Below are 20,517 nucleotides of genomic sequence, written 5' to 3' on the forward strand. Positions count from 1 at the left end.
CCATCATTCAGGGGGCTGAGGAGTTTGCCCTGCAGTTTTGTTCTCAGGTGGCTGATGAGACCTTTGTTAGCCTGTAAGTGGCCATTTACAAAGAAATGAATATGCCTAAGAAACTGGACAGTATTAACTTCCTCCCCCGCAAAGAGCTATCTACAAACTTCCAACTAAGAACTGGACACACACCTCTGTTAAATTACCACCTGAACAAAATAAATTCCACACAACTCCCCCATTTGTACACACTGCGCCCACTTTTATGAAACCGTAAACCATATCCTCTCTGAATGCTCCTTCCTAATCCACCTTAGGCAGACCCTACTTTCACTACAGCCCAACATAGCCAACACCCTGTACGGCAGTGCTGAACAACCGAAGAAAATAGCACACAAGTTTTCCTTGGCACAGTCTGCAAAAGAGCTCACAGCAAAAAGCTGGTTAGAAGAAGAAGCATGTAAATAAACAGATTATATGAAGTAACTCGTTGGGTTATCAACGAATTGTCAGAGCTTGCTTTATATATAGCAGATGATGTATAGTTTCTATGTTCGACGGATAACGAGGGTGTAATGTAGCAAGCACAACGACCAATATTTACTTTCTTCTTCTAATGTCAGGTATCAATAAGAGTCGGGGAGTGGGTGGACTCAAGGGCGTCCTAAAAACCCCGTAGTTCGAAATATCAATTTTCACCGAGATTTGAACCCGAGGCCCTTCGGTTTTGAGGCCAAGCGCTTTACCACTCACCCACTACGCCCTATACTGGGCAGGCTTTTCCAGCTGATTCCTATGCGGATTGAATTGTCTTCCTGCTCTCAAGTTGTTGTTTTTTCCGCCAAGGTGTTAACTGTCATAATCATCAACTATAATCCTCCACTTCACACGCAAACTGATCTCGCATGTGTTAGCAGTGATGCCCAAAATACGGCCCGCGGGCCAGATCCGGCCCTCGACGTGGTTTCATCCGGCCAGCCGAAACTTCTGCACGAAGTGTAGAAAATTCCAACCCTCTCGTTTTTTGTTTTTGTTTGTTTGTTTTAAAGGTTGAAAAATGTATCTTACCTACGTTAGGGCCCTGACTTTTTCTCTGACGACATTTAATATTTGTACGTTTACGACATTGGAGAGCCCAAGAAGCTACAAGTACACTCTGAATTTAGAATCTACCATAAAAGTAAACGGATCTTTAGTTGTTTGTGGAACATGATAATAAGCCAGCATATTTGTTTTATAAAGAAAGTAAGGCCTTTTTTAAAAAAAAAAACATATAATATAAACGGCATTTAAAACCAAATATGGGGCGGCATTCTTGGTTTGAGCCGCAAATACAAATATTGTTAAACTACACCTCGAGATTGAAGGATCGATGGGAATATTTACCAAAAAGAGACAAGAAAATTAATCGTTGCTAAAGCTAGCTACAATGTTGCTCACATTTTAACTAGAGAAATGAAGCAATTTTTTGACGCGTAAAAAAAAAAACAAAAAAAAAATTTCTAATATCCCATTTGATAATGTAAGTACTAGATCCACAAGTTTCTCATAAAATTGTTTTAGGTCAATGTCATTTCGTTTTTGTACATTTTTAGTCATGTGGCCCGCGACACAAGCGTCGGAAATCAAAATGGCCCGCAGGTCGAATTAGGTTGGGCATCACTGTGTTAATGTGTCTTGTGTGTAATATGCTTTTTAGGAAATTTAAAACGATGGACTGTATCTTACCATTTGTAGACGCATTTCATTGGAAGAATTGAACTCAAAAAGTCGACACGGACGCTTGGTTGTTCCGTTGGCTGTATATTCCCAAATGAGCAAAAAGCCTTTCAAATGAGCCCTTGATATCTCTAAAAAAGGAAAAGATTTTAAACCAAAAAATCTAGGGAAAAAAATGTTGACCGATTCTGTAAAACTAAGGATTAGTTACACGTATTTAGTAATAAAGTGGGGGAAAATGTTGTTGAATGTGAAGGTCAACATAGCAATAACATGTAGCAATGTTTTGTAGCTACAACTAAGTCGTGTGGTGATTTATTATAGTTACTAAGTCGTGTGGTGATTTATTATAGTTACAACCAAGTCGTGTGGTGATTTATTATAGTTACAGCTAAGTCGTGTGGTGATTTATCATAGTTACAACCAAGTCGTGTGGTGATTTATTATAGTTACAGCTAAGTCGTGTGGTGATTTATCATAGTTACAACCAAGTTGTGTGGTGATTTATTATAGTTACAACTAAGTTGTGTGGTGATTTATTATAGTTACAACTAAGTCGTGTGGTGATTTATTATAGCTACAACCAAGTCGTGTGGTGATTTATTATAGTTACAACTAAGTCGTGTGGTAATTTATTATAGTTACAGCTAGTCGTGTGGTGATTTATTATAGTTACAGCTAAGTCGTGTGGTGATTTATCATAGTTACAACCAAGTCGTGTGGTGATTTATTATAGTTACAACCAAGTCGTGTGGTGATTTATTATAGTTACAACCAAGTCGTGTGGTGATTTATTATAGTTACAACCAAGTCGTGTGGTGATTTATTATAGTTACAACCAAGTCGTGTGGTGATTTATTATAGTTACAGCTAAGTCGTGTGGTGATTTATTATAGTTACAACCAAGTCGTGTGGTGATTTATTATAGTTACAGCTAAGTCGTGTGGTGATTTATTATAGTTACAGCTAAGTCGTGTGGTGATTTATTATAGTTACAACCAAGTCGTGTGGTGATTTATTATAGTTACAGCTAAGTCGTGTGGTGATTTATTATAGTTACAGCTAAGTCGTGTGGTGATTTATTATAGTTACAGCTAAGTCGTGTGGTGATTTATTATAGTTACAGCTAAGTCGTGTGGTGATTTATTATAGTTACAACCAAGTCGTGTGGTGATTTATTATAGTTACAGCTAAGTCGTGTGGTGATTTATTATAGTTACAGCCAGTCGTGTGGCTGAGTGGGATGACTACCTGACTACCTAGCAAGGGCAATCGACTTTGCATCCCAACTGTATCGCGGAAACCCATCTTCCAGATACACCCCCCCCCCCTCCACAAAACACATTGGACCAGAGCGCGTGCTGTTGCATGAAAGATGCGCAACAAAACACAAAATCTAACAACAAATTCTTATTATTAAATTATAACTGTCAAACTAGAGTTTTCCCCCTTGTGGCCAAGGAGCTAGTAATTCCTTTCTCATCGGTATAATAATCTATTGTTAAATTTCTAGGAGCCGTTTTTGAGATCAGCGTCCAGGCTGGTTCCAGGCTGGGTCCTGACTGGTTCCAGGTTCCACGAAGTTCTGACTTGAATAGAGGTAATGTCTAAAAAAAAAATTTACTCAAATCCAAAGGTCATAAAATCAAAACTAAGGGGTCATAAGCTCAATACCAAATATCATAAACTCAAAACAACAGTAAAAAAAAAATCACAAAAAACTCGAATCCATAAATCATAAACTTATCTTATCTTCTTATATTATATAATACAGACGTTACTTCAAAAAAGAAGATGATTACGTCCTACGCGTCATGCATTTAGTCATGCATATTAACCAATGACTTAAATTCTGCCAAGTCACTGGTTTTCCTGGCTAGCTCAGGCAACCCATTCCTTGCTCTAATAGCGCTAGGGAAGAAGGAGTAGGCTATTTGTACAAATTTGTCCTAGCATACGGGACGAGGAATGTGCCTTTAACTTACTATATAAAGTCGTCAACGACAGTGTACAGTAAACATGCAAAGAGACTAAACCGCTTCCAAATGACATGTCTGAGAAAAATACTAAATGTCAAATGGCAAGACAAAATACCAGATACAGAAGTCTTTCGAAGCAGAGCGTGTCTGCAAAGTATCCACACAATCCTGATGCAGTCCCAGCTGCGATGGGCAGGTCACGTCTACAGAATGGAAGACCACCGCATCCCAAAACGACTCTTGTATGGCCAACTAAGCGAAGGAAAGCGCTCGCAAGGTGGGCAAAGAAAGCGCTTCAGGGACACCCTCAAAGCTTCTCTGAAGGCGTTCAGCATATACCCTGGCACCTGGGAGACAGAGGCACACGACAGAGCATCATGGCGTCACGCTGTGAAAACTGGCGCACAGGTTGCTGAGGAAAAAAGAACAACGCAGGCAGAAGAAAAACGCCAGAAAAGAAAAGCAAGACAAACGACACTAGCTCCAGCTGGAATAACCTGCCCAGTGTGCAGCCGAACATTCCGGGCTCACATTAGGTCTCACCAGCCACATGAGGAGGCATAAAACCCCAGTGCAAAGCCCTCAGCCCCCTGGATGACAAAGTGGTCATCATCGAACCACGATGGACGAACTATATATATATATATAAAGTCGTCAACGAGAATAGGACTAAAAAAATGAACTAACTTGTTTCTAGCTGAAATGTATTGCTGGTTAGCGTCTTACTGATGAATACATCCTGCGCACATCCTTGTATTAACATTGACATCGACTTTTAACTGAACAAAGCTTGTTTGCAACATTACTTAGAAGTATGTTTTTATAAAGAGCAGGGGCGTAACTAGGAATTTCCCATCGTCTTGGGGCCCGGGGGGCTTGACCTCTTTTGGGGCCCTTCATTTTGCGTAATATTTAATTTTTTATGTAAAAAACACTTATTTTGGGGCCCCTCTCAAGTGCGGGCCCGGGGGGGATTTTCAAATTCTCCCCCCTCCTCCCCCCACCCTAGCTACGCCACTGATAAAGAGGGTTATTAGGAATACACGAATACATTACTCTGTTATTATTATTATTATTAGCATAAGCAGGACCAAGCTGTGTCCATGACCTCTGTGTTACTTATGCGCCAGTGACCTATGTGCTGAGCTTTGTGCTAATGACATAAATGGCCTATGTGTCGAAGACCATTACTGATGTAGGTGAAATGGACTGACCTGAGAACGGAGCTGTAACCTAAGTGCTGAGCTTTGTGCTAATGACATAAATGACCTATGTGTCGAAGACCATTACTGATGTAGGTGAAAAGAACTGACCTGAGAACGGAGCTGTCCACCTGACCCTAGCGCCAGGACTGATGCCTACCAATCCATCTGACCTATTGTAAGGTGATAGTAGACCTTCAACCTTTATACTCGAAGGTCTTTCTAATGAGTAAGAATTGGTTTGAACAAAACTGCGGGGTAAAAATGTTGCATTGAAACTGTTTACAAACGTCTGGCAGTCTGTTGAGGGGAAAATTATTATTATGTTAGAAATATTATTATTATTATTATTATAGCTTTTATATAGCACTACTTTCATGCTTTTAGCATGCTCAGAGCGCTTTTGGTCCAATCTCATTTGTGGACCAGTGGGGGGGGGGAGGGGGTATCTAGGAGTTGGTTTTCCGTGCTGCCTTTAGGCGCTCAGTAAACACAACTCTGCCCGAGTCGGGTGCCCTCTTCTAGGTAGCCAAGCCAAGCCAAGTTCAAGCGCACTTAGCCTCTCGACCACGCTTCCCAAGTTAAGTGTAAATATAATGTAATTAATAATATAATTAAACTATGGCAGAGACCATATCTTTAAATCTTGAGTTTAAAAAAAAAAGTTGTTGTTTTTAAAAAAGCTTATATCAACTCTCTCTGTAAAAAGTTCTTGTACACGTTATTTCTCCCAGTCTCGGATCAAGCTGAAAAATTTGCACATTTATTTCTTTCACCTGACAACACAAGGATCAATTTAAAAACCCCACTTAGTTGATTAACTATTGGTAAATAATTATTTTGTTTGGTATCTCAAACAAGGAAAATCATTTGTACTTGACTGAAGTGGTGGTTTAAGCTGAATTAGTTCCCTTTTATAGATCGTCGTCTGAGGATTAGTGAACACAAACATGAAATGGAAACAATTAATTACTATATAATCTTCCATGTCCATACTCTCTTCGCTAGCTGAGTGGTTACCGTGTTGGCTTGAGAAGCCTGAGATGGCTTTATCCCACGAGTTCGAATTCAGGTCGTCCACTTTTTGTATATTTTAAAATTACATTTAAAAAAGCGATCACCCAGATACCCCGTTCATTCTCCACCACCCCTTCCCAACTGATCCAGACAAGTGATCAGGTCATAGCGCATTGAGAAAGCTAAAAGCATGAAATTGCGCTAAACAAAAACAACAGATTTATTATTGTTAGTCTAGATCTATTACACATTTAATAACATGACTGATCCAAACTAATTGATACAATTACACTGAATATAAGCTTTTTGTTTTTTAACATATTTTTATGTTGTTGTTTTTTTATTTTATATGCGAAACGCTCGCAAATTGAGTTACTCGTAATTCAAAGTTTCGCTATTTCGTATATCAATCTACCTGTAGTGAGATATATCCTTATGCATAAGTCAGTGGTTGGTACCTAAAACAAAAAAAAAGTAAAATAAGAGGCTTTAGGTATTGGTATGGATTTTCATCTTCCTAAAACCAATGTCATCAATACGTCAGTCAGTCAGTCAGTCAGTCTGTCCGTCAGTCTGTCTGTCTGTCTGTCTGTCTCTCTCTCGATTTTTTTCTCTCGTCTGTCTATCTCTGTCCCTCTCGATCTCTCTCTCTCTCTGTCTCTCTCTCTCTCTCTCTCTCTCTGTGTCTCTCTCTCTGCCTCTTTCAGTCTGTCTGTGTGTCAGTCAGTCTGTCCGTCAGCCTAATTGTGAATTAGTTCATATGTAATTGAATTATGGGAATAATTTGTTTCTATAATGTCATGTTTGAGTGGATCAAGTGTGAACGTGTGTTTCGTTCTACTTCACTAACTAGACAGTCTTCATCCATAAAACTGAACTGTCTGTCTGTCTCTCTGTCTGTTTCTCTCTCTCTGCCTCTTTCAGTCTGTCTCTCTCACTCTGTCTCTCTCTCTCGATTTTTTTTTCTCTCGTCTGTCTATATCTTGTCTCTCTCGATCTCTCTCTGTCTCTCTCTCTCTCGCTCTCTCCCTCACACAAAATAGGCCTACACACTCTCCCAATTAGTTCTAATGTTTTGTTATGTGTAGTGCACAAAATGTAAGACTATTTTTTATGGGAAAAAAAAAGATATTATTATTATTATTATTATTATATACAAATTAAAGTTAAACATATTTCAACAAATTAACAATTTAAGAAAGCGACTCTGTCGACAAATGAAACACTAGAAAGAGAACCAGAGAGAGACAGAGAGAGAACCAAAGAGAGAGAAAGAGAGAGAGAGTGAGTGAAAGAGAGAGAGAAAAAGAAATAGAGAGCGAGAGATAGAGAGAAAGAGAGCGAGACAAAGTGAAAGTAAAAAAGATAGAGGGTGAGAGAGAGAATGAGATAGAGAGATAGAGAGTCAGTTAAGTAATATGGAATGAAGACGGTCTAGTTAGGATCTGAATCGTTGAACTAAACCATTTTGTAAACACTTTGAAAGTAAATAAAACGCTACTCATTGACATAGAAGTAAAGACTTCTTCATTGTCATGACACTTTAATCTCGAGAGTCCATCTCTTTCTCCTGCAGTCACGTAGATCTAGATCTGGGTCTGACTGAAAAGATTTTTGTCCACAACGCAATGACCAGCTCATGATAATTGGTACAGAGGCAGCCCCAGCATTGCGCCGGACCCCAGGCGAGTGACATATCAGGGCGACGAATATTTCTACGATGGGCTGACGTGTTTTAAGATTCTCTTTAGAGCTGCCCCACCCCCCATCGGGGCCAGGGATGGTGGCTCCACTCGCCACCCCCCTCAGGCCGCCTCTAACCAGTACAGGTCTTCTTAAAATTTCATTATCTGGCTTCTCAAACATCGGATTAGAATTTTTGTTCTTTAAGTAGAGATAAGATAATGTGTTTGAGCCATTGGTAACCTCTACTAACTAATAGGAGTTGGTCTGGACCTTTAACTAATGGAGATCACGTGTATCAGTACTATAATCAGAGGCGGCCTTAGCGGGGCCCTGGGCAAATGTCAAGCGCGGGGCCCTGAGCTGTAAAGGTCGACCATATATATCGTAACATGTCACGCTAGCGGGTTCGTCTGCTGCCAACGGTTGAAGGCCTTACTTTTGTTTCAAAACATTACGTAAGTAGAGTATTATTGGCCTTTCAACTACATAAGCTCATAGTGTTCTCCATCTTAACTTCTGGATCTGATACGTCAACGCCATATACAAGACATGTGCTCTTTGTGGCTAACATCAAGCGTGCAGTCACAGAATTACGGGAAAATATGCTATCATGTTCATTGGCTTGTTTTGAATCCTATACCTGATTAGTATATATTTGGTGCAATTAATGCGCTCATCAATGTACTTCAAGACATTGTGGATTGTATTTATCTATTATGTTCATAGAGATTGGATTAATCGTGTACCATTTATTTAACTCAGTGATAACCAACATAAATCGACCTGCGGGCCATTTTAATTTCCGACACTGATGTCGCGGGCCACATAAGGGAAAGGTACAAAAACGAAATGACCAGAAACCCGTAGATCTAGTACTTACATTTATTAATGGGCTGTTGTTACACTTACATTCGTGTTTGGTATATTATTATCTTTTTTTTTTATGTCTCAGAAAACGGCTTCATTTCGCTACTAAAAAAATATGAGCTACAGTGCAGCTAGCTTTACCAACGACTCATATTCTTGTCTCTTTTCGGTATATAGTCACATTAATCTTCCAATCTTCCAATTTGGTAGTTTCTACATTGAGAGTCCTATTTCATAAACGCATAAATTTAAAAAATCATAGTATCAATCAATTGGAGAAAAATTGAGGGCCCTAACGTAGGTAAAGAGACCTTTATCAACCTTTTTTTTAGGAGGGAGGGGTAGCGGATTTTCTACACTTTGTGCCGACATTTCGGCGGGCCGGTTGGAACCACGTCACGGGCCGAATGTGGCCCGCGGGCCGTATTCTGGGCATCATTTGTAGCAAGCTCAACTATACACAGCATGTTCGCAATGTGTTACATTCTATTGAAGATTTTCTTGCAGGGCCGGAAAAACTATCAACAGAAAGATTTATAGTGTTTCCAGTGTGCAAACTAAGGGTAGTGTAATGTTACTTTTTTTCGTTTTTCTTTTTTAGCAGCTCTCGAACGGGGAATAGACGCTATTAGTTTTGTGTGGTCTGTCTGTCTGTCCGTCCGTCCTGTTTAGATCTCGTAAAGTAGAAAAGATAGTGAAAATCCGACACCATGATATTTTAGGACTTTCAAAGTTCTGATGTAACGATTACTTTTTTCTTTTCTGAAAACGAAAAAATTAATTTTTAAAATCAAATGTGCAAGCAGTTTTTTCATAAAAATGCACCACTTTTACAACTATTCACTATTAATAGTAACAAACACGGGAGGCTAGTAAGGGAGATTACTATTTACCATATTTTTAACACAATTATGCAGACCATTTTAGATTTTTTGTCAAATTAGTTTTTTTTACAAATGCATTGTCAAGTTATGTAAGTTCTGTCATACTAACTACTACATTTACACACAAAAATGTTTCCTTCATTTAAAGAGAAAAAAATCTATTTAATATGCATATAAGTGGAACATAATTTTAAACAACAATTAATAAGTAGTTTTTCATATTATCGCGTGAACTGCACTGCCTATCAATCAGTACGGAACACTTAACTAAAGGAAATTTTTTTTTCGAAAAAATTTAGTTTTTTTCTTGAGGCTTTGAATATGAGACTGACAATTTACAAAACAATTAGATCACTATGATAATCATTACATGAAATCAGCTAGGCAAGGTTCACACCTAACTTCACCTTCACTTTCACCTATCCCTTGGTCTGCTGGACCGTTGAGATACCACACAAGATCTGTCAACCTTCTTTCTCCATTCTTCTGTCATTTTCCTTTCATAGAATTTCATTCTGATATTCTTTCTGAAAATATTGAAACCTGCCCTTTTACCTGCCTGGCTGGACCACTTCGGGGGCCGATTTTAAGCGTCATGACATTGTTACGTTTATCGTAAAAAAATCTCTAATCGCGTGTCTGCTTCTTGTACTTGAAGAGAAAGTAAGACTCACTTCTTTATCTCCGATCAGTATTTTGAACTTATCACACTCGCCAGAGGAGCTTACACTCCACATTGCAGGAACGGAGCATAATATTAATATGAGTTGAGATTCGGAGAACTCTCCCATAGTGGTGGTAAAATGTAGGTCTTGTCCTAGATATTTCTTTCCACAATCATCGTAGCCAACGCTTTACAAATATATAGAGAACACAAGAAGAATTTAGTTAAACTAAAATAAAAACATCAGCATGCAATAAAATAAAAACCTAGAAATGAGAATAAGGGATCAATTTGGAGGACATGTTATAAGTTTTAGAATTTAAATGGCCTTGGGGATTCTCAACCTGTGGATCGCGACCACTTTGGGTGTCGAATGACGATTTGCTAGGTGTCAGCTATTAATTATTTATATTGTTATAAATTTGGTGGTGGCACAGAGAGGGGTAGTGGTGTGTGTGTAGTCAGCCGACGCAAATCGCCCCAGGCCAGCGCTAGACGAGCGGTCAACCGTGACGAGCTACGATGGTCAGCCGAGTCGAGTGTCAACAGGACAGTTCGGGAAGGATCGCCCTCGTGAACAGAGCTCATGAGCGTCACGAGAGTTGTAGTCATCTGACCACCTAGAAACGTCGAGCGGCGTTCTGTCCGGTTCGAGAAGGCCAGTAGGGACCCTATATAAGAGCGGAGGTGACGCAGTCAAGACGGTTCAGAGCCCGGTTCACTACAGTCCGGTCGACTACAGCACAGTTCAGCGGTGTGGTTCTGTACGGAGCATTACGACGGTTCAGTGCGGAGTACTGTCAAGTACAGTTGAGACGACTGGCGTCTTGATCTTGGTCTGCGATCGAGTCCGACACAACGAGCCTAGTGTGTGAAGTCAATCCTAAACTGTTGAACCCAGTGCAAGCCCGGAACGAGACGGAGAGACCAGTGCAAGAGTTGATACGGCGGTACGGTGTTATCGAAGAGATATTTCTACAGTCCTGTGTTACGTGCTGCCAATTGTACAGTATTGGCTGTTATTTATTCAACCATTAAAGTGTTACGTTACTTTGGAGCCCTGAGTTGTCAAGTCCTTTAAGTTGGTGGTGTATGGTGCAGTTTGCAGAGAGCCTGGATAGTGAGATTCGTAACAATATATTAAGTTGATTTATGCTTCTTATATGTTATGTTGATACCTCTTCTGGTATTATTAGAATGTTCTTTGTGTATTAATTAAATATCTTTCTTCACTCCAAATTTGTTGTTGCGTATGTCTATTAGAGTTACTGAGTAATATCCCCACAACATAAAGATTCAGAAATAAACTCCATCACAGCAGACACAATATTTATTCATTATAATAAAACAGTTCACAATAAATTGGCAACTTCGGCAATCCATAAATCACTTGGGATACTTCACAGAAATCAATCATAATCCAATGAAAAAGATCAAATACCCAAATTAGTAAAGCTTTCTATCCTACAGACTTAACACGTCTTTTTTAGTACTCATGGTGTCGACTAATTTCTGACCATGTGGTCAACTCTGAAGGCACATTCCTCATCAAATATGCTAGGACAAATTGGTACAAATACTCCTTCTTCCATAGTGCTATTAGAGCATGGAATGGATTTCCTGAGCTAGCCAGGAAAACCAGTGACTTGGCAGAATTTAGGTTATATGCATGACTGAATGCATGACGCGTAGGACGTAATCATCTTCCATTTTTAAAATAACGTCTGTATTATATAAGATAAGATAACGAGGTTTCTAACCCACAATTCCTAACTCTCCCGTGCAGCCTCATAATCTCCATAAACAAGTATATCCCATGCTTGATAACCAATACATGTCACTGACCATCAAACAATGATGTGACACTATGGGGTCTCTTTAGATCAGCGGTTCTCAACCTTTTAGGCTTGGCGACCCCTTTTTACAACACCCCCCCACTCTGCCACGACCCCCATCCCCCGCACATACATACAGCAACAGAAGAATAGACAATAACAATCCATTTTTTCGATGGTCTTCCGCGACCCCTGGCAAATCGTCAATCGACCCCCAAGGGGGTCGCGACCCACAGGCCTGGTGGGGGGGGGGGGGGGCTTGACCTCTTTGGAATCCCTGCATTTTCCGTAATATTTAATACTAATAAAACAATTTTGAACTCTCAAATGGGGGCCCTGGGTATTTTCAAATCCCCTTCCCAACCTACCCTAGCTACGTCACTGAAATAAAATCACATTTTTTTCGTGATTTTAGCATAAAGTTTCCTAATGCAAATCAGATAAAATTTACATTATGATTACAATTTTTATAACAGTTTTAAAATAAGTTACTGAGACTCTCATGAAAGAACATTATTTTACTGTTGGGTGTCCCCGCATTGTGGTGAGCTGTAAAAGGGGTTGCCTGGTCGTGCGGTTTGCGTGCTGAGCTGTCTTATCGAATGTCCCAGGCTCAAGCCCTGCCCGCTGCCATCCCCCGTCGTCCTGCGGTAGGTTTGGACTAGGAAGTAAATTATCTTCAATTCTGAAGTAACATCCGAAACATGTACTACAACAAATAAACATTTTACATCTTATACTAAATAAAACTTATACATTTTTTTTTAGAGGAAACCTCAGTATTTGTGCTGTTCATTTATCCTTTCATCACAGGAAACCTTGGGCCTCTTTTCTTATTTTGTAATCTTATATATACTCTGTATTTTTATATCATTTTTTTTTGTTTGTTTTATAAATTTATTTTAAAGTTTAAAACAGCTTCAATAGTATTGAATATTAATAACAACAAATATAATTATATCAACATCTTATAATGAAGAAATTTCTAAACACTAATTTGAAACACACACATACATTCCAACATTCCCGGTGTGACTCTGGTGCAGACTTCAGGAAAAGTGTCAGATGTCAATGTCTTGTCTTCTTGCAGAAGACTAGAAAATTTTTTCCTCAGATCAAATTTTCTAGCAAAGTTTTTATGAAAATTGTAAGTTAATAAAATCGAAATCTCCGTAATACTACAGTCTGCAACATTTTTGTCCCTCTCAAGAGCCCGAGGGAAAGGATCTCCATTCAAATCATCACTATCTAGGGTCTGTTAGAGTCACAAAAGTATACAGAAAATACATTAATTAGGTTTGTGTGTGTTTAGAGGTGTTCTAAATTGAGTGTGTTTAGAGGTGTTCTAAATTGCGTATGTTTAGAGGTGTTCTAAATTGCGTGTGTTTAGATGTGTTCTAAATTGTGTGTGTTTAGAGGTGTTCTAAATTGCGTGTGTTTAGAGGTGTTCTAAATTGTATGTGTTTAGATGTGTTCTAAATTGAGTGTGTTTAGAGGTGTTCTAAATTGTGTGTGTTTAGATGTGTTCTAAATTGTGTGTGTTTAGATGTGTTCTAAATTGTGTGTTTAGATGTGTTCTAAATTGTGTGTGTTTAGAGGTGTTCTAAATTGTGTGTTTAGATGTGTTCTAAATTGCCTGTTTAGAGGTGTTCTAAATTGTGTGTTTAGAGGTGTTCTAAATTGTGTGTGTTTAGAGGTGTTCTTAATTGTGTGTGTTTAGAGGTGTTCTTAATTGTGTGTGTTTAGAGGTGTTCTAAATTGCCTGTTTAGAGGTGTTCTAAATTGCCTGTTTAGAGGTGTTCTAAATTGCCTGTTTAGATGTGTTCTAAATTGCGTGTGTTTAGAGGTGTTCTAAATTGCGTGTGTTTAGAGGTGTTCTAAATTGCGTGTGTTTAGAGGTGTTCTAAATTGCGTGTGTTTAGAGGTGTTCTAAATTGCGTGTGTTTAGAGGTGTTCTAAATTGCGTGTGTCTAGAGGTGTTCTAAATTGCGTGTGTTTAGAGGTGTTCTAAATTGCGTGTGTTTAGAGGTATTTTAAATTGCGTGTGTTTAGATGTAATCTAAATTGTGTGTTTAGATGTGTTCTAAATTGTGTGTGTTTAGAGGTGTTCTAAATTGTGTGTGTTTAGATGTGTTCTAAATTGCCTGTTTAGAGGTGTTCTAAATTGTGTATTTAGATGTGTTCTAAATTGTGTGTGTTTAGAGGTGTTCTAAATTGTGTGTGTTTAGAGGTGTTCTAAATTGCGTGTGTTTAGAGGTGTTCTAAATTGCTTGTTTAGAGGTGTTCTAAATTGCCTGTTTAGAGGTGTTCTAAATTGCCTGTTTAGAGGTGTTCTAAATTGCCTGTTTAGAGGTGTTCTAAATTGCCTGTTTAGAGGTGTTCTAAATTGCGTGTGTTTAGATGTGTTCTAAATTGCGTGTGTTTAGAGGTGTTCTAAATTGCGTGTGTTTAGAGGTGTTCTAAATTGCGTGTGTCTAGAGATGTTCTAAATTGCGTGTGTTTATAGGTGTTCTAAATTGCGTGTGTTTAGAGGTGTTTTAAATTGCGTGTGTCTAGAGGTGTTCTAAATTGCGTGTGTTTAGAGGTGTTTTAAATTGCGTGTGTTTAGAGGTGTTCTAAATTGCGTGTGTTTAGAGGTATTTTTAATTGCGTGTGTTTATAGGTGTTCTAAATTGCGTGTGTTTAGAGGTGTTTTAAATTGCGTGTGTCTAGAGGTGTTCTAAATTGCGTGTGTTTAGAGGTGTTTTAAATTGCGTGTGTTTAGAGGTGTTCTAAATTGCGTGTGTTTAGAGGTATTTTTAATTGCGTGTGTTTAGATGTGTTCTAAATTGCGTGTGTTTAGAGGTGTTCTAAATTGCGTGTGTCTAGAGGTGTTCTAAATTGCGTGTGTTTAGATGTGTTCTAAATTGCGTGTGTTTAGATGTGTTCTAAATTGCGTGTGTCTAGAGGTGTTCTAAATTGCGTGTGTTTAGTGCACTTAATGCCATATGACATAATTACGTCATTATCGCCCAAACACGCGTATAGAAACTTAAAAAGCTGAGAGATTCACATGCCAAATTTAATTCTTAAATTCTATATTTGGTTCCTGTCTTTTCCAAGCGCATTTTGAAAAAAAAAAAAAAGAAAATCAAATTCTTGTTTGTTAATTACCTGGCTTAATCATCTGGAATAAGTAATCCATTTCCAGTAATGTGAAACCAGACAACAATAAACTTTAAGAATCAACATGGCCGTCAGTAATCACCGAAGAAAGTAAAATTATGTAGGCGGCTCTTGAGCGTAAGTGATACCATCTTAAACATATCAAGAGTCTAATCTAGATATACTATTTAAGTGCTACAAAACTGAGAGTAGTATACTGATTTTAGACGCTGAACTGACTTCTCTGGCCATGAATCTGCATGTAAAATAAGAAAAGGAAAGTGAAACAGTGTGTGTTTCCATTAATAAATCGAACAAGTTTAAACAACAAAAAAAATAATTCCAACGCTCAGATACCAATCATAAATCATAAACTAATGTTTTAACATCATCCATATACCATTATATATATTCGGGCCAGGGTAGCATAGAAAGACACAGAGAGAGAGAGAGAGACAGAGAGACGAAGCGCCTTAAGGGGATAGCGATTGAAGGCAATCATTGATTTTCATGTGAAATGCTTCTGAATCATTAGTTGCGTTGATTAAAGGCCACTTAATCACTATTATAAGACTTATTGCACAATTTTATAAGCAGAACAATTAGAATACAGTATGTAGTGAGTACCAACGGAAGGTACTAATTACTGAAACACTATTACAGCCCATAGCATCGGGGGCGGACGAGCCCGATAGCGCGATGTGGTATGGCACATATAGTGCACGCTTACGGCTCACGGACCAGCGTATGACACTCGCCCGGGGTCCCGCTTACTGCTAGGGCAACCCCTGCCGTTGGCCACAGATGATCCTTACATCATCTGCCCGACAGATCGCAAGGTCTGAATGGAGAACTTTACTTTGTTCCATATCGTGTGTACTCTTTTTGGCATTTTGGAATTGATGTTTTTGAACCTTTATATATTAAACAAAATTCTGGTACACGTTTACAGGAATATTTAAACAAATAAAGGTTTAAAATTCTGAGCAAGCTATTATAGCACAGTGCAGGACGAGCCATTGTCTTGTCAGCTCATACTTAATGCAGCTCAAGCCAAACATCGATTCCGGTGCCCCCGCTGCGGGGAGAAAGAGGAAACTGAATCTCATATTCTTTTCGATTGCCCCAGACTTGATCTCCGTCTCAACAGATCTGGGAAACCATAATCGCTCGACCTGTATGGTGACATACATGCACTACGCAAAACAGAAGGGTTTCTGTCAATGGCTTTTGCGAGAGAAGGCTTAAGCCCTCATTCAAATTAAGTTTTGATGATGATGATGAGATGATATGCGTTAACGCCGAGTATTCTAGCTCCCGTAGCCTCAGCGTAGCTCCTCGGGGGAAACGTCTTTTAGTTCTTATCTTATCTTATATAATACAGACGTTACTTCAAAAAAAGAAGATGATTACGTCCTACGCATCATGCATTTAGTCATGCATATTAACCAATGACTTAAATTCTGCCAAGTCACTGGTTTTCCTGGCTAGCTCAGGCAACCCATTCCATGCTCTAATAGCACTAGGGAAGAAGGAGTATGTGTACACATTTGTCCTAGCATATGGGACGAGGAATATGCCTAGATAGGCCAATAACGGGTAGCTAACACGGCGTCCGATGTGTAATCATGGGTGAGCTTATTACAAAGATTATATCAGCTCACTCTATCTGTCTGGTAAAAAGTTTGTACACGTTATTTCTCCCACGCCCAATCTCGGATCAAGTTGAAACCTTTTTACAATTATTGATTGACATATCCAATTAATATTTAATTATCTTGTTTGATACCAACAAGGGAAATTTATCCTCCAGTATTCAGAGATACGGCTAATTAATAGGGCTTCGTCCCCTAAGATAATTGTACAAGTTATTTCTCCCACACCCATTCTCGCATCATATTGAAACTTTAAACAGTTATTTATTGTACCTAACAAAACTTGAATCAATTAAAAATTAACCAATTAGTTATCAGTAATTATTTTGTTTCTTATCGAATATGGGAAATAAATTCTACATTATTGAGGCATAGTTGTAAGTACAGATCTTCCCCTTCTATAAGATAAGATAAGGTCTGTTTTTTTTAAAAGTATTTTTAGAATTTTAACTCTTTCTCTCCTAACTGACGATACCAGCGTTGATTCCACCAGCATGTGATAAATAGTTACGGAGAGAAAGAGTTAAATCTCTTTCTGGGTGAGGATGGAACAGATACCTGACAACCCAGTCCAACAATTCGCCACTCTGTTCCATAATCTGGACGTCATCAGTGTCCAGTTATCTGGAGTGGCGTCCCTTCCATGGTAAAGTGACGGTTACAGTATATAGGTACGACCCTGGGCACATAAGTCGCTGCCATTGTGGAGCCTTCAGACTGGTCTTGGTGTGAAAATCTCCAGGTTTACGCCTGTCTGCTAGATAAAATCCTTTCCAACGGTCATCGGGATTATGAATGGCTAGGCTAGATGTCTATATGATCAGTTCACTAATTTACATTATGTCTAGATATCTAAATGTACATCAGTCAATCGCTTTTTCTAACCTTAGCAATTATTTAGACACCGATCACGCACGTCTAATATTCTTGCCAATGGATAAATATGTCCAGTCTGAGGGCTGTTAGGCCTACAGAGATAAACAGGACAGTGATAACTATCTCAAAGTAACATTTGTCGACATGAGATTGATGGTTAGGAAGTGGGACAACTTACGGCGGAGGAGGAACGCTTCCGGAGTTAGCCTAAAGTAATACGAATAATTTTATTTATAAAACGCTGTTAACAAAAAAAAATGTAAGCTCAATGCGCTGTGATAACATTACAGGCATAAACACATGAGTTAAATGACAAACTAATCTAATAAAAAAGTTTTAAACAGGTAGGTCTTAATGCTCTTGAATCTAGTGTAACATCTTGTCTGTCTGAGGTCAATTGGGAGTGAGTTCCAAACCTTTGGTCCGTGCACTGAAAAAGCCCGCAGACCGTAGCTTTTGAGGTTGAAACGTGGCACCACTAAAAAGCGTTAAGTCCATTGAGCGCAGGGCTCTCTGATGGACATATGGAGTGATCAGTTCGCTGAGGTACAAGGGCATTTCTTTATTATAGAAACACTGATGACAAAGACCAGCGATGCACGACCTACATCCTGCGGTCTACATCCAGCCCGTTACGCTGTAGCTGTTCGGTCCTCGGAAACATTTACCCACAGTGCTTAACGAGAAAGATGCTCTATTCATTTAAATTTATTTCCGGAGATGTGGCCCATTACGTCATTTCAGGAAATAAAAGCAAAATAATAAAAAAAAAAAACAAGGATTATCTAATGGGAATAACTGCGCATTTACAACAAAATATCTAAATACTCTAAGATTTATTTCCCATTTTTGACATCAAACAAAATTAATTAGTTTACCTTAGCTTACCTATCCCTTAGTGCACGGACCGTTGGGGCACCATGCAAGATGCTTGCCTTAAAACGCAGCTGCACCATGATATAATCGATCTGGTTGTGGTGTTCTCCGTTCGGACTGTGCCATGTGGTTATACACGATTTTTTTGTGGCATCCTAGTTTGTTAGCCTGTAAGAGATTGTTGTATTTCGCAAATTCTAATAGTCGTTGACCTCGTTCATTAGTTGAGAGGTTACTGTATCAGGGTAGCTGATGAAGGCCTCGTGGCCCAAACGTCTTTTGTTTTACTTGGTCCGGCAGGGTTACATATATGCATGTTTTTCGTATTTGCCATAGATCACGTATAGAAATTACGATAACGATTTTATAACATTAGCCACTTTCCATTTACCTAGGCCGCACTAAGCCCACGAACGAGACAAAATTACGGTTGGGGGTCGCTGCTTAGTGGGGAATCGTAATAGGGGGTCGCGGCACTTGAAAGGTTGAGAACCGCTGGTCTAGATCTATTACAAATTTAACTACATGACCGATCCAAACTAATTGATACAATTAAACTTCGTATAAGCTTTTTAAAAGTGTTTTTTTTAAAGTGTTTTGTATGTTTTTCTTGTTAATCTGTCTGGCCATCTGGCCGTCACCTTGTCCTGTTTGATCTCACTTCTGTCTTTCAAGATGTTGGTTTCATTTCACCACTGACACCAAAAATTCCAAGCAGATATTGAGTAGGCCTAAACACTTATCTTGCAAATTACAGACATTCGTTCGTGACCGATAAAAAACATGGCTTCTATTTTTATTGAATATTTATAGCACGGTTTTCATTCTCACAAAAACCTGGCCAGTGTGCTCTGAAACAATCTCTATTTGTGAACATGTGTGTTGGTGGGAGTTGACTTGGGTTTGTTTGTTGTTTGTAAAATGTTTTACATGTGTCGGATGTTCCTTCAGAGTTGAAGATAGTTTACTTCCTAGTCCAAACCTCCCGCAGGACGACGGGGGATGGGAGCGGGCAGGGTTTGAACCCTCGATAAATCCGAACGACAGTGCAGCGCGCAAACCGCACGACCAGGCAGCCATCCTTACTGAGGCTTGGTAGAACTGTTCACTTGATTTCATTTCTCATTATACCTAGCCTAGGTCAAACAATTGATGGATATGTTGTCTATTTTGCTATTGATGTGTCGTCTGTCTAATATTGATACACTTGCCAGCTAATTGTGAAAACTCTAACTCTAAAATGTTTGTTTGTAAAATGTTTTACATGTTTCGGATGTTCCTTCAGAGTCAAAGATAATTACTTCCTAGTCCAAACCTCCCGCAGGACGACGGGGGATGGGAGCGGGCAGGGTTTGAACCCTCGACAAATCCGAACGACAGTCCAGCGCGCAAACCGCACGACCAGGCAGCCATCCTTACTGAGGCTTGGTAGAACTGTTCTTGATTTCATTTCTCATTATAGCCTAGCCTAGGTCAAACAATTGATGAATATGTTGTCTATTTTGCTATTGATGTGTCGTCTGTCTAATATTGATACACTTGCCAGCTAATTATGAAATATTTATAGTATGTCTTTCATTCTCACAAAAACCTGGCTCAGTGGGCTCTGAAACAATCTCTTTTTGTGAACATGTGTGTTGGCGGGAGTTGACTTGGGCTTACTGAGGCTTGGTAGAACTGTTCACTTGATTTCATTTCTCATTATACCTAGCCTAGGTCAAACAATCGATGGATTTATTGTCTGTCTGCTATTGATGTGTTGTCTGTCCAATATTGACACACTGCAAGCTAATTATGACAACTCTAATAATGATTCAGTGTTATCAGAAATGTTGTCTTGGTTCTATCTGATTGGTTTACACAGATGAAAAAAGTTTGAACACATTTGTTCCAATACTACACATTCTTTGTTTATTGCTTGATATTTGTACATAATAATATATCCAGAGTTCATTTACGTAACTCTAAAATGTATACAGGATGTATATATCAATAAAAGGTAACACTATTGGTGGACAAGCTGCAATTGAGAACAAGCAACATTTGGACACAGGGTACATGAAGAAAAAATATTTTTTATAAAATCACCACCTCTTTTCTTCACCGCGGAGCACCATCTTTT

The 20,517-nt window shown here is 39.0% G+C and overlaps 1 protein-coding gene across 1 annotated transcript in view; it reads right to left on the reverse strand.

Annotated features, from left to right (window-relative positions):
- The window catches only part of LOC106062650 (uncharacterized), a 40,829-nt gene extending 25,716 nt beyond the window's left edge, over positions 1–15,113 (reverse strand). Inside the window, exons 1-5 of the mRNA XM_056028197.1 lie at positions 14,998–15,113; positions 10,020–10,197; positions 6,324–6,366; positions 5,003–5,191; positions 1,720–1,841 (exon numbers count right to left, since the gene is read on the reverse strand). Coding sequence (XP_055884172.1) covers positions 1,720–1,841; positions 5,003–5,191; positions 6,324–6,366; positions 10,020–10,136 — 471 coding nt within the window. The 5' untranslated portion in view covers positions 10,137–10,197; positions 14,998–15,113. The remainder of the gene's footprint in view (positions 1–1,719; positions 1,842–5,002; positions 5,192–6,323; positions 6,367–10,019; positions 10,198–14,997) is intronic.
- Between the last annotated feature and the right edge of the window lie 5,404 nt (positions 15,114–20,517).

The sequence above is a fragment of the Biomphalaria glabrata genome, chromosome 4, assembly GCF_947242115.1.
Source record: "Biomphalaria glabrata chromosome 4, xgBioGlab47.1, whole genome shotgun sequence".
NCBI classification, from domain to species: domain Eukaryota; kingdom Metazoa; phylum Mollusca; class Gastropoda; family Planorbidae; genus Biomphalaria; species Biomphalaria glabrata.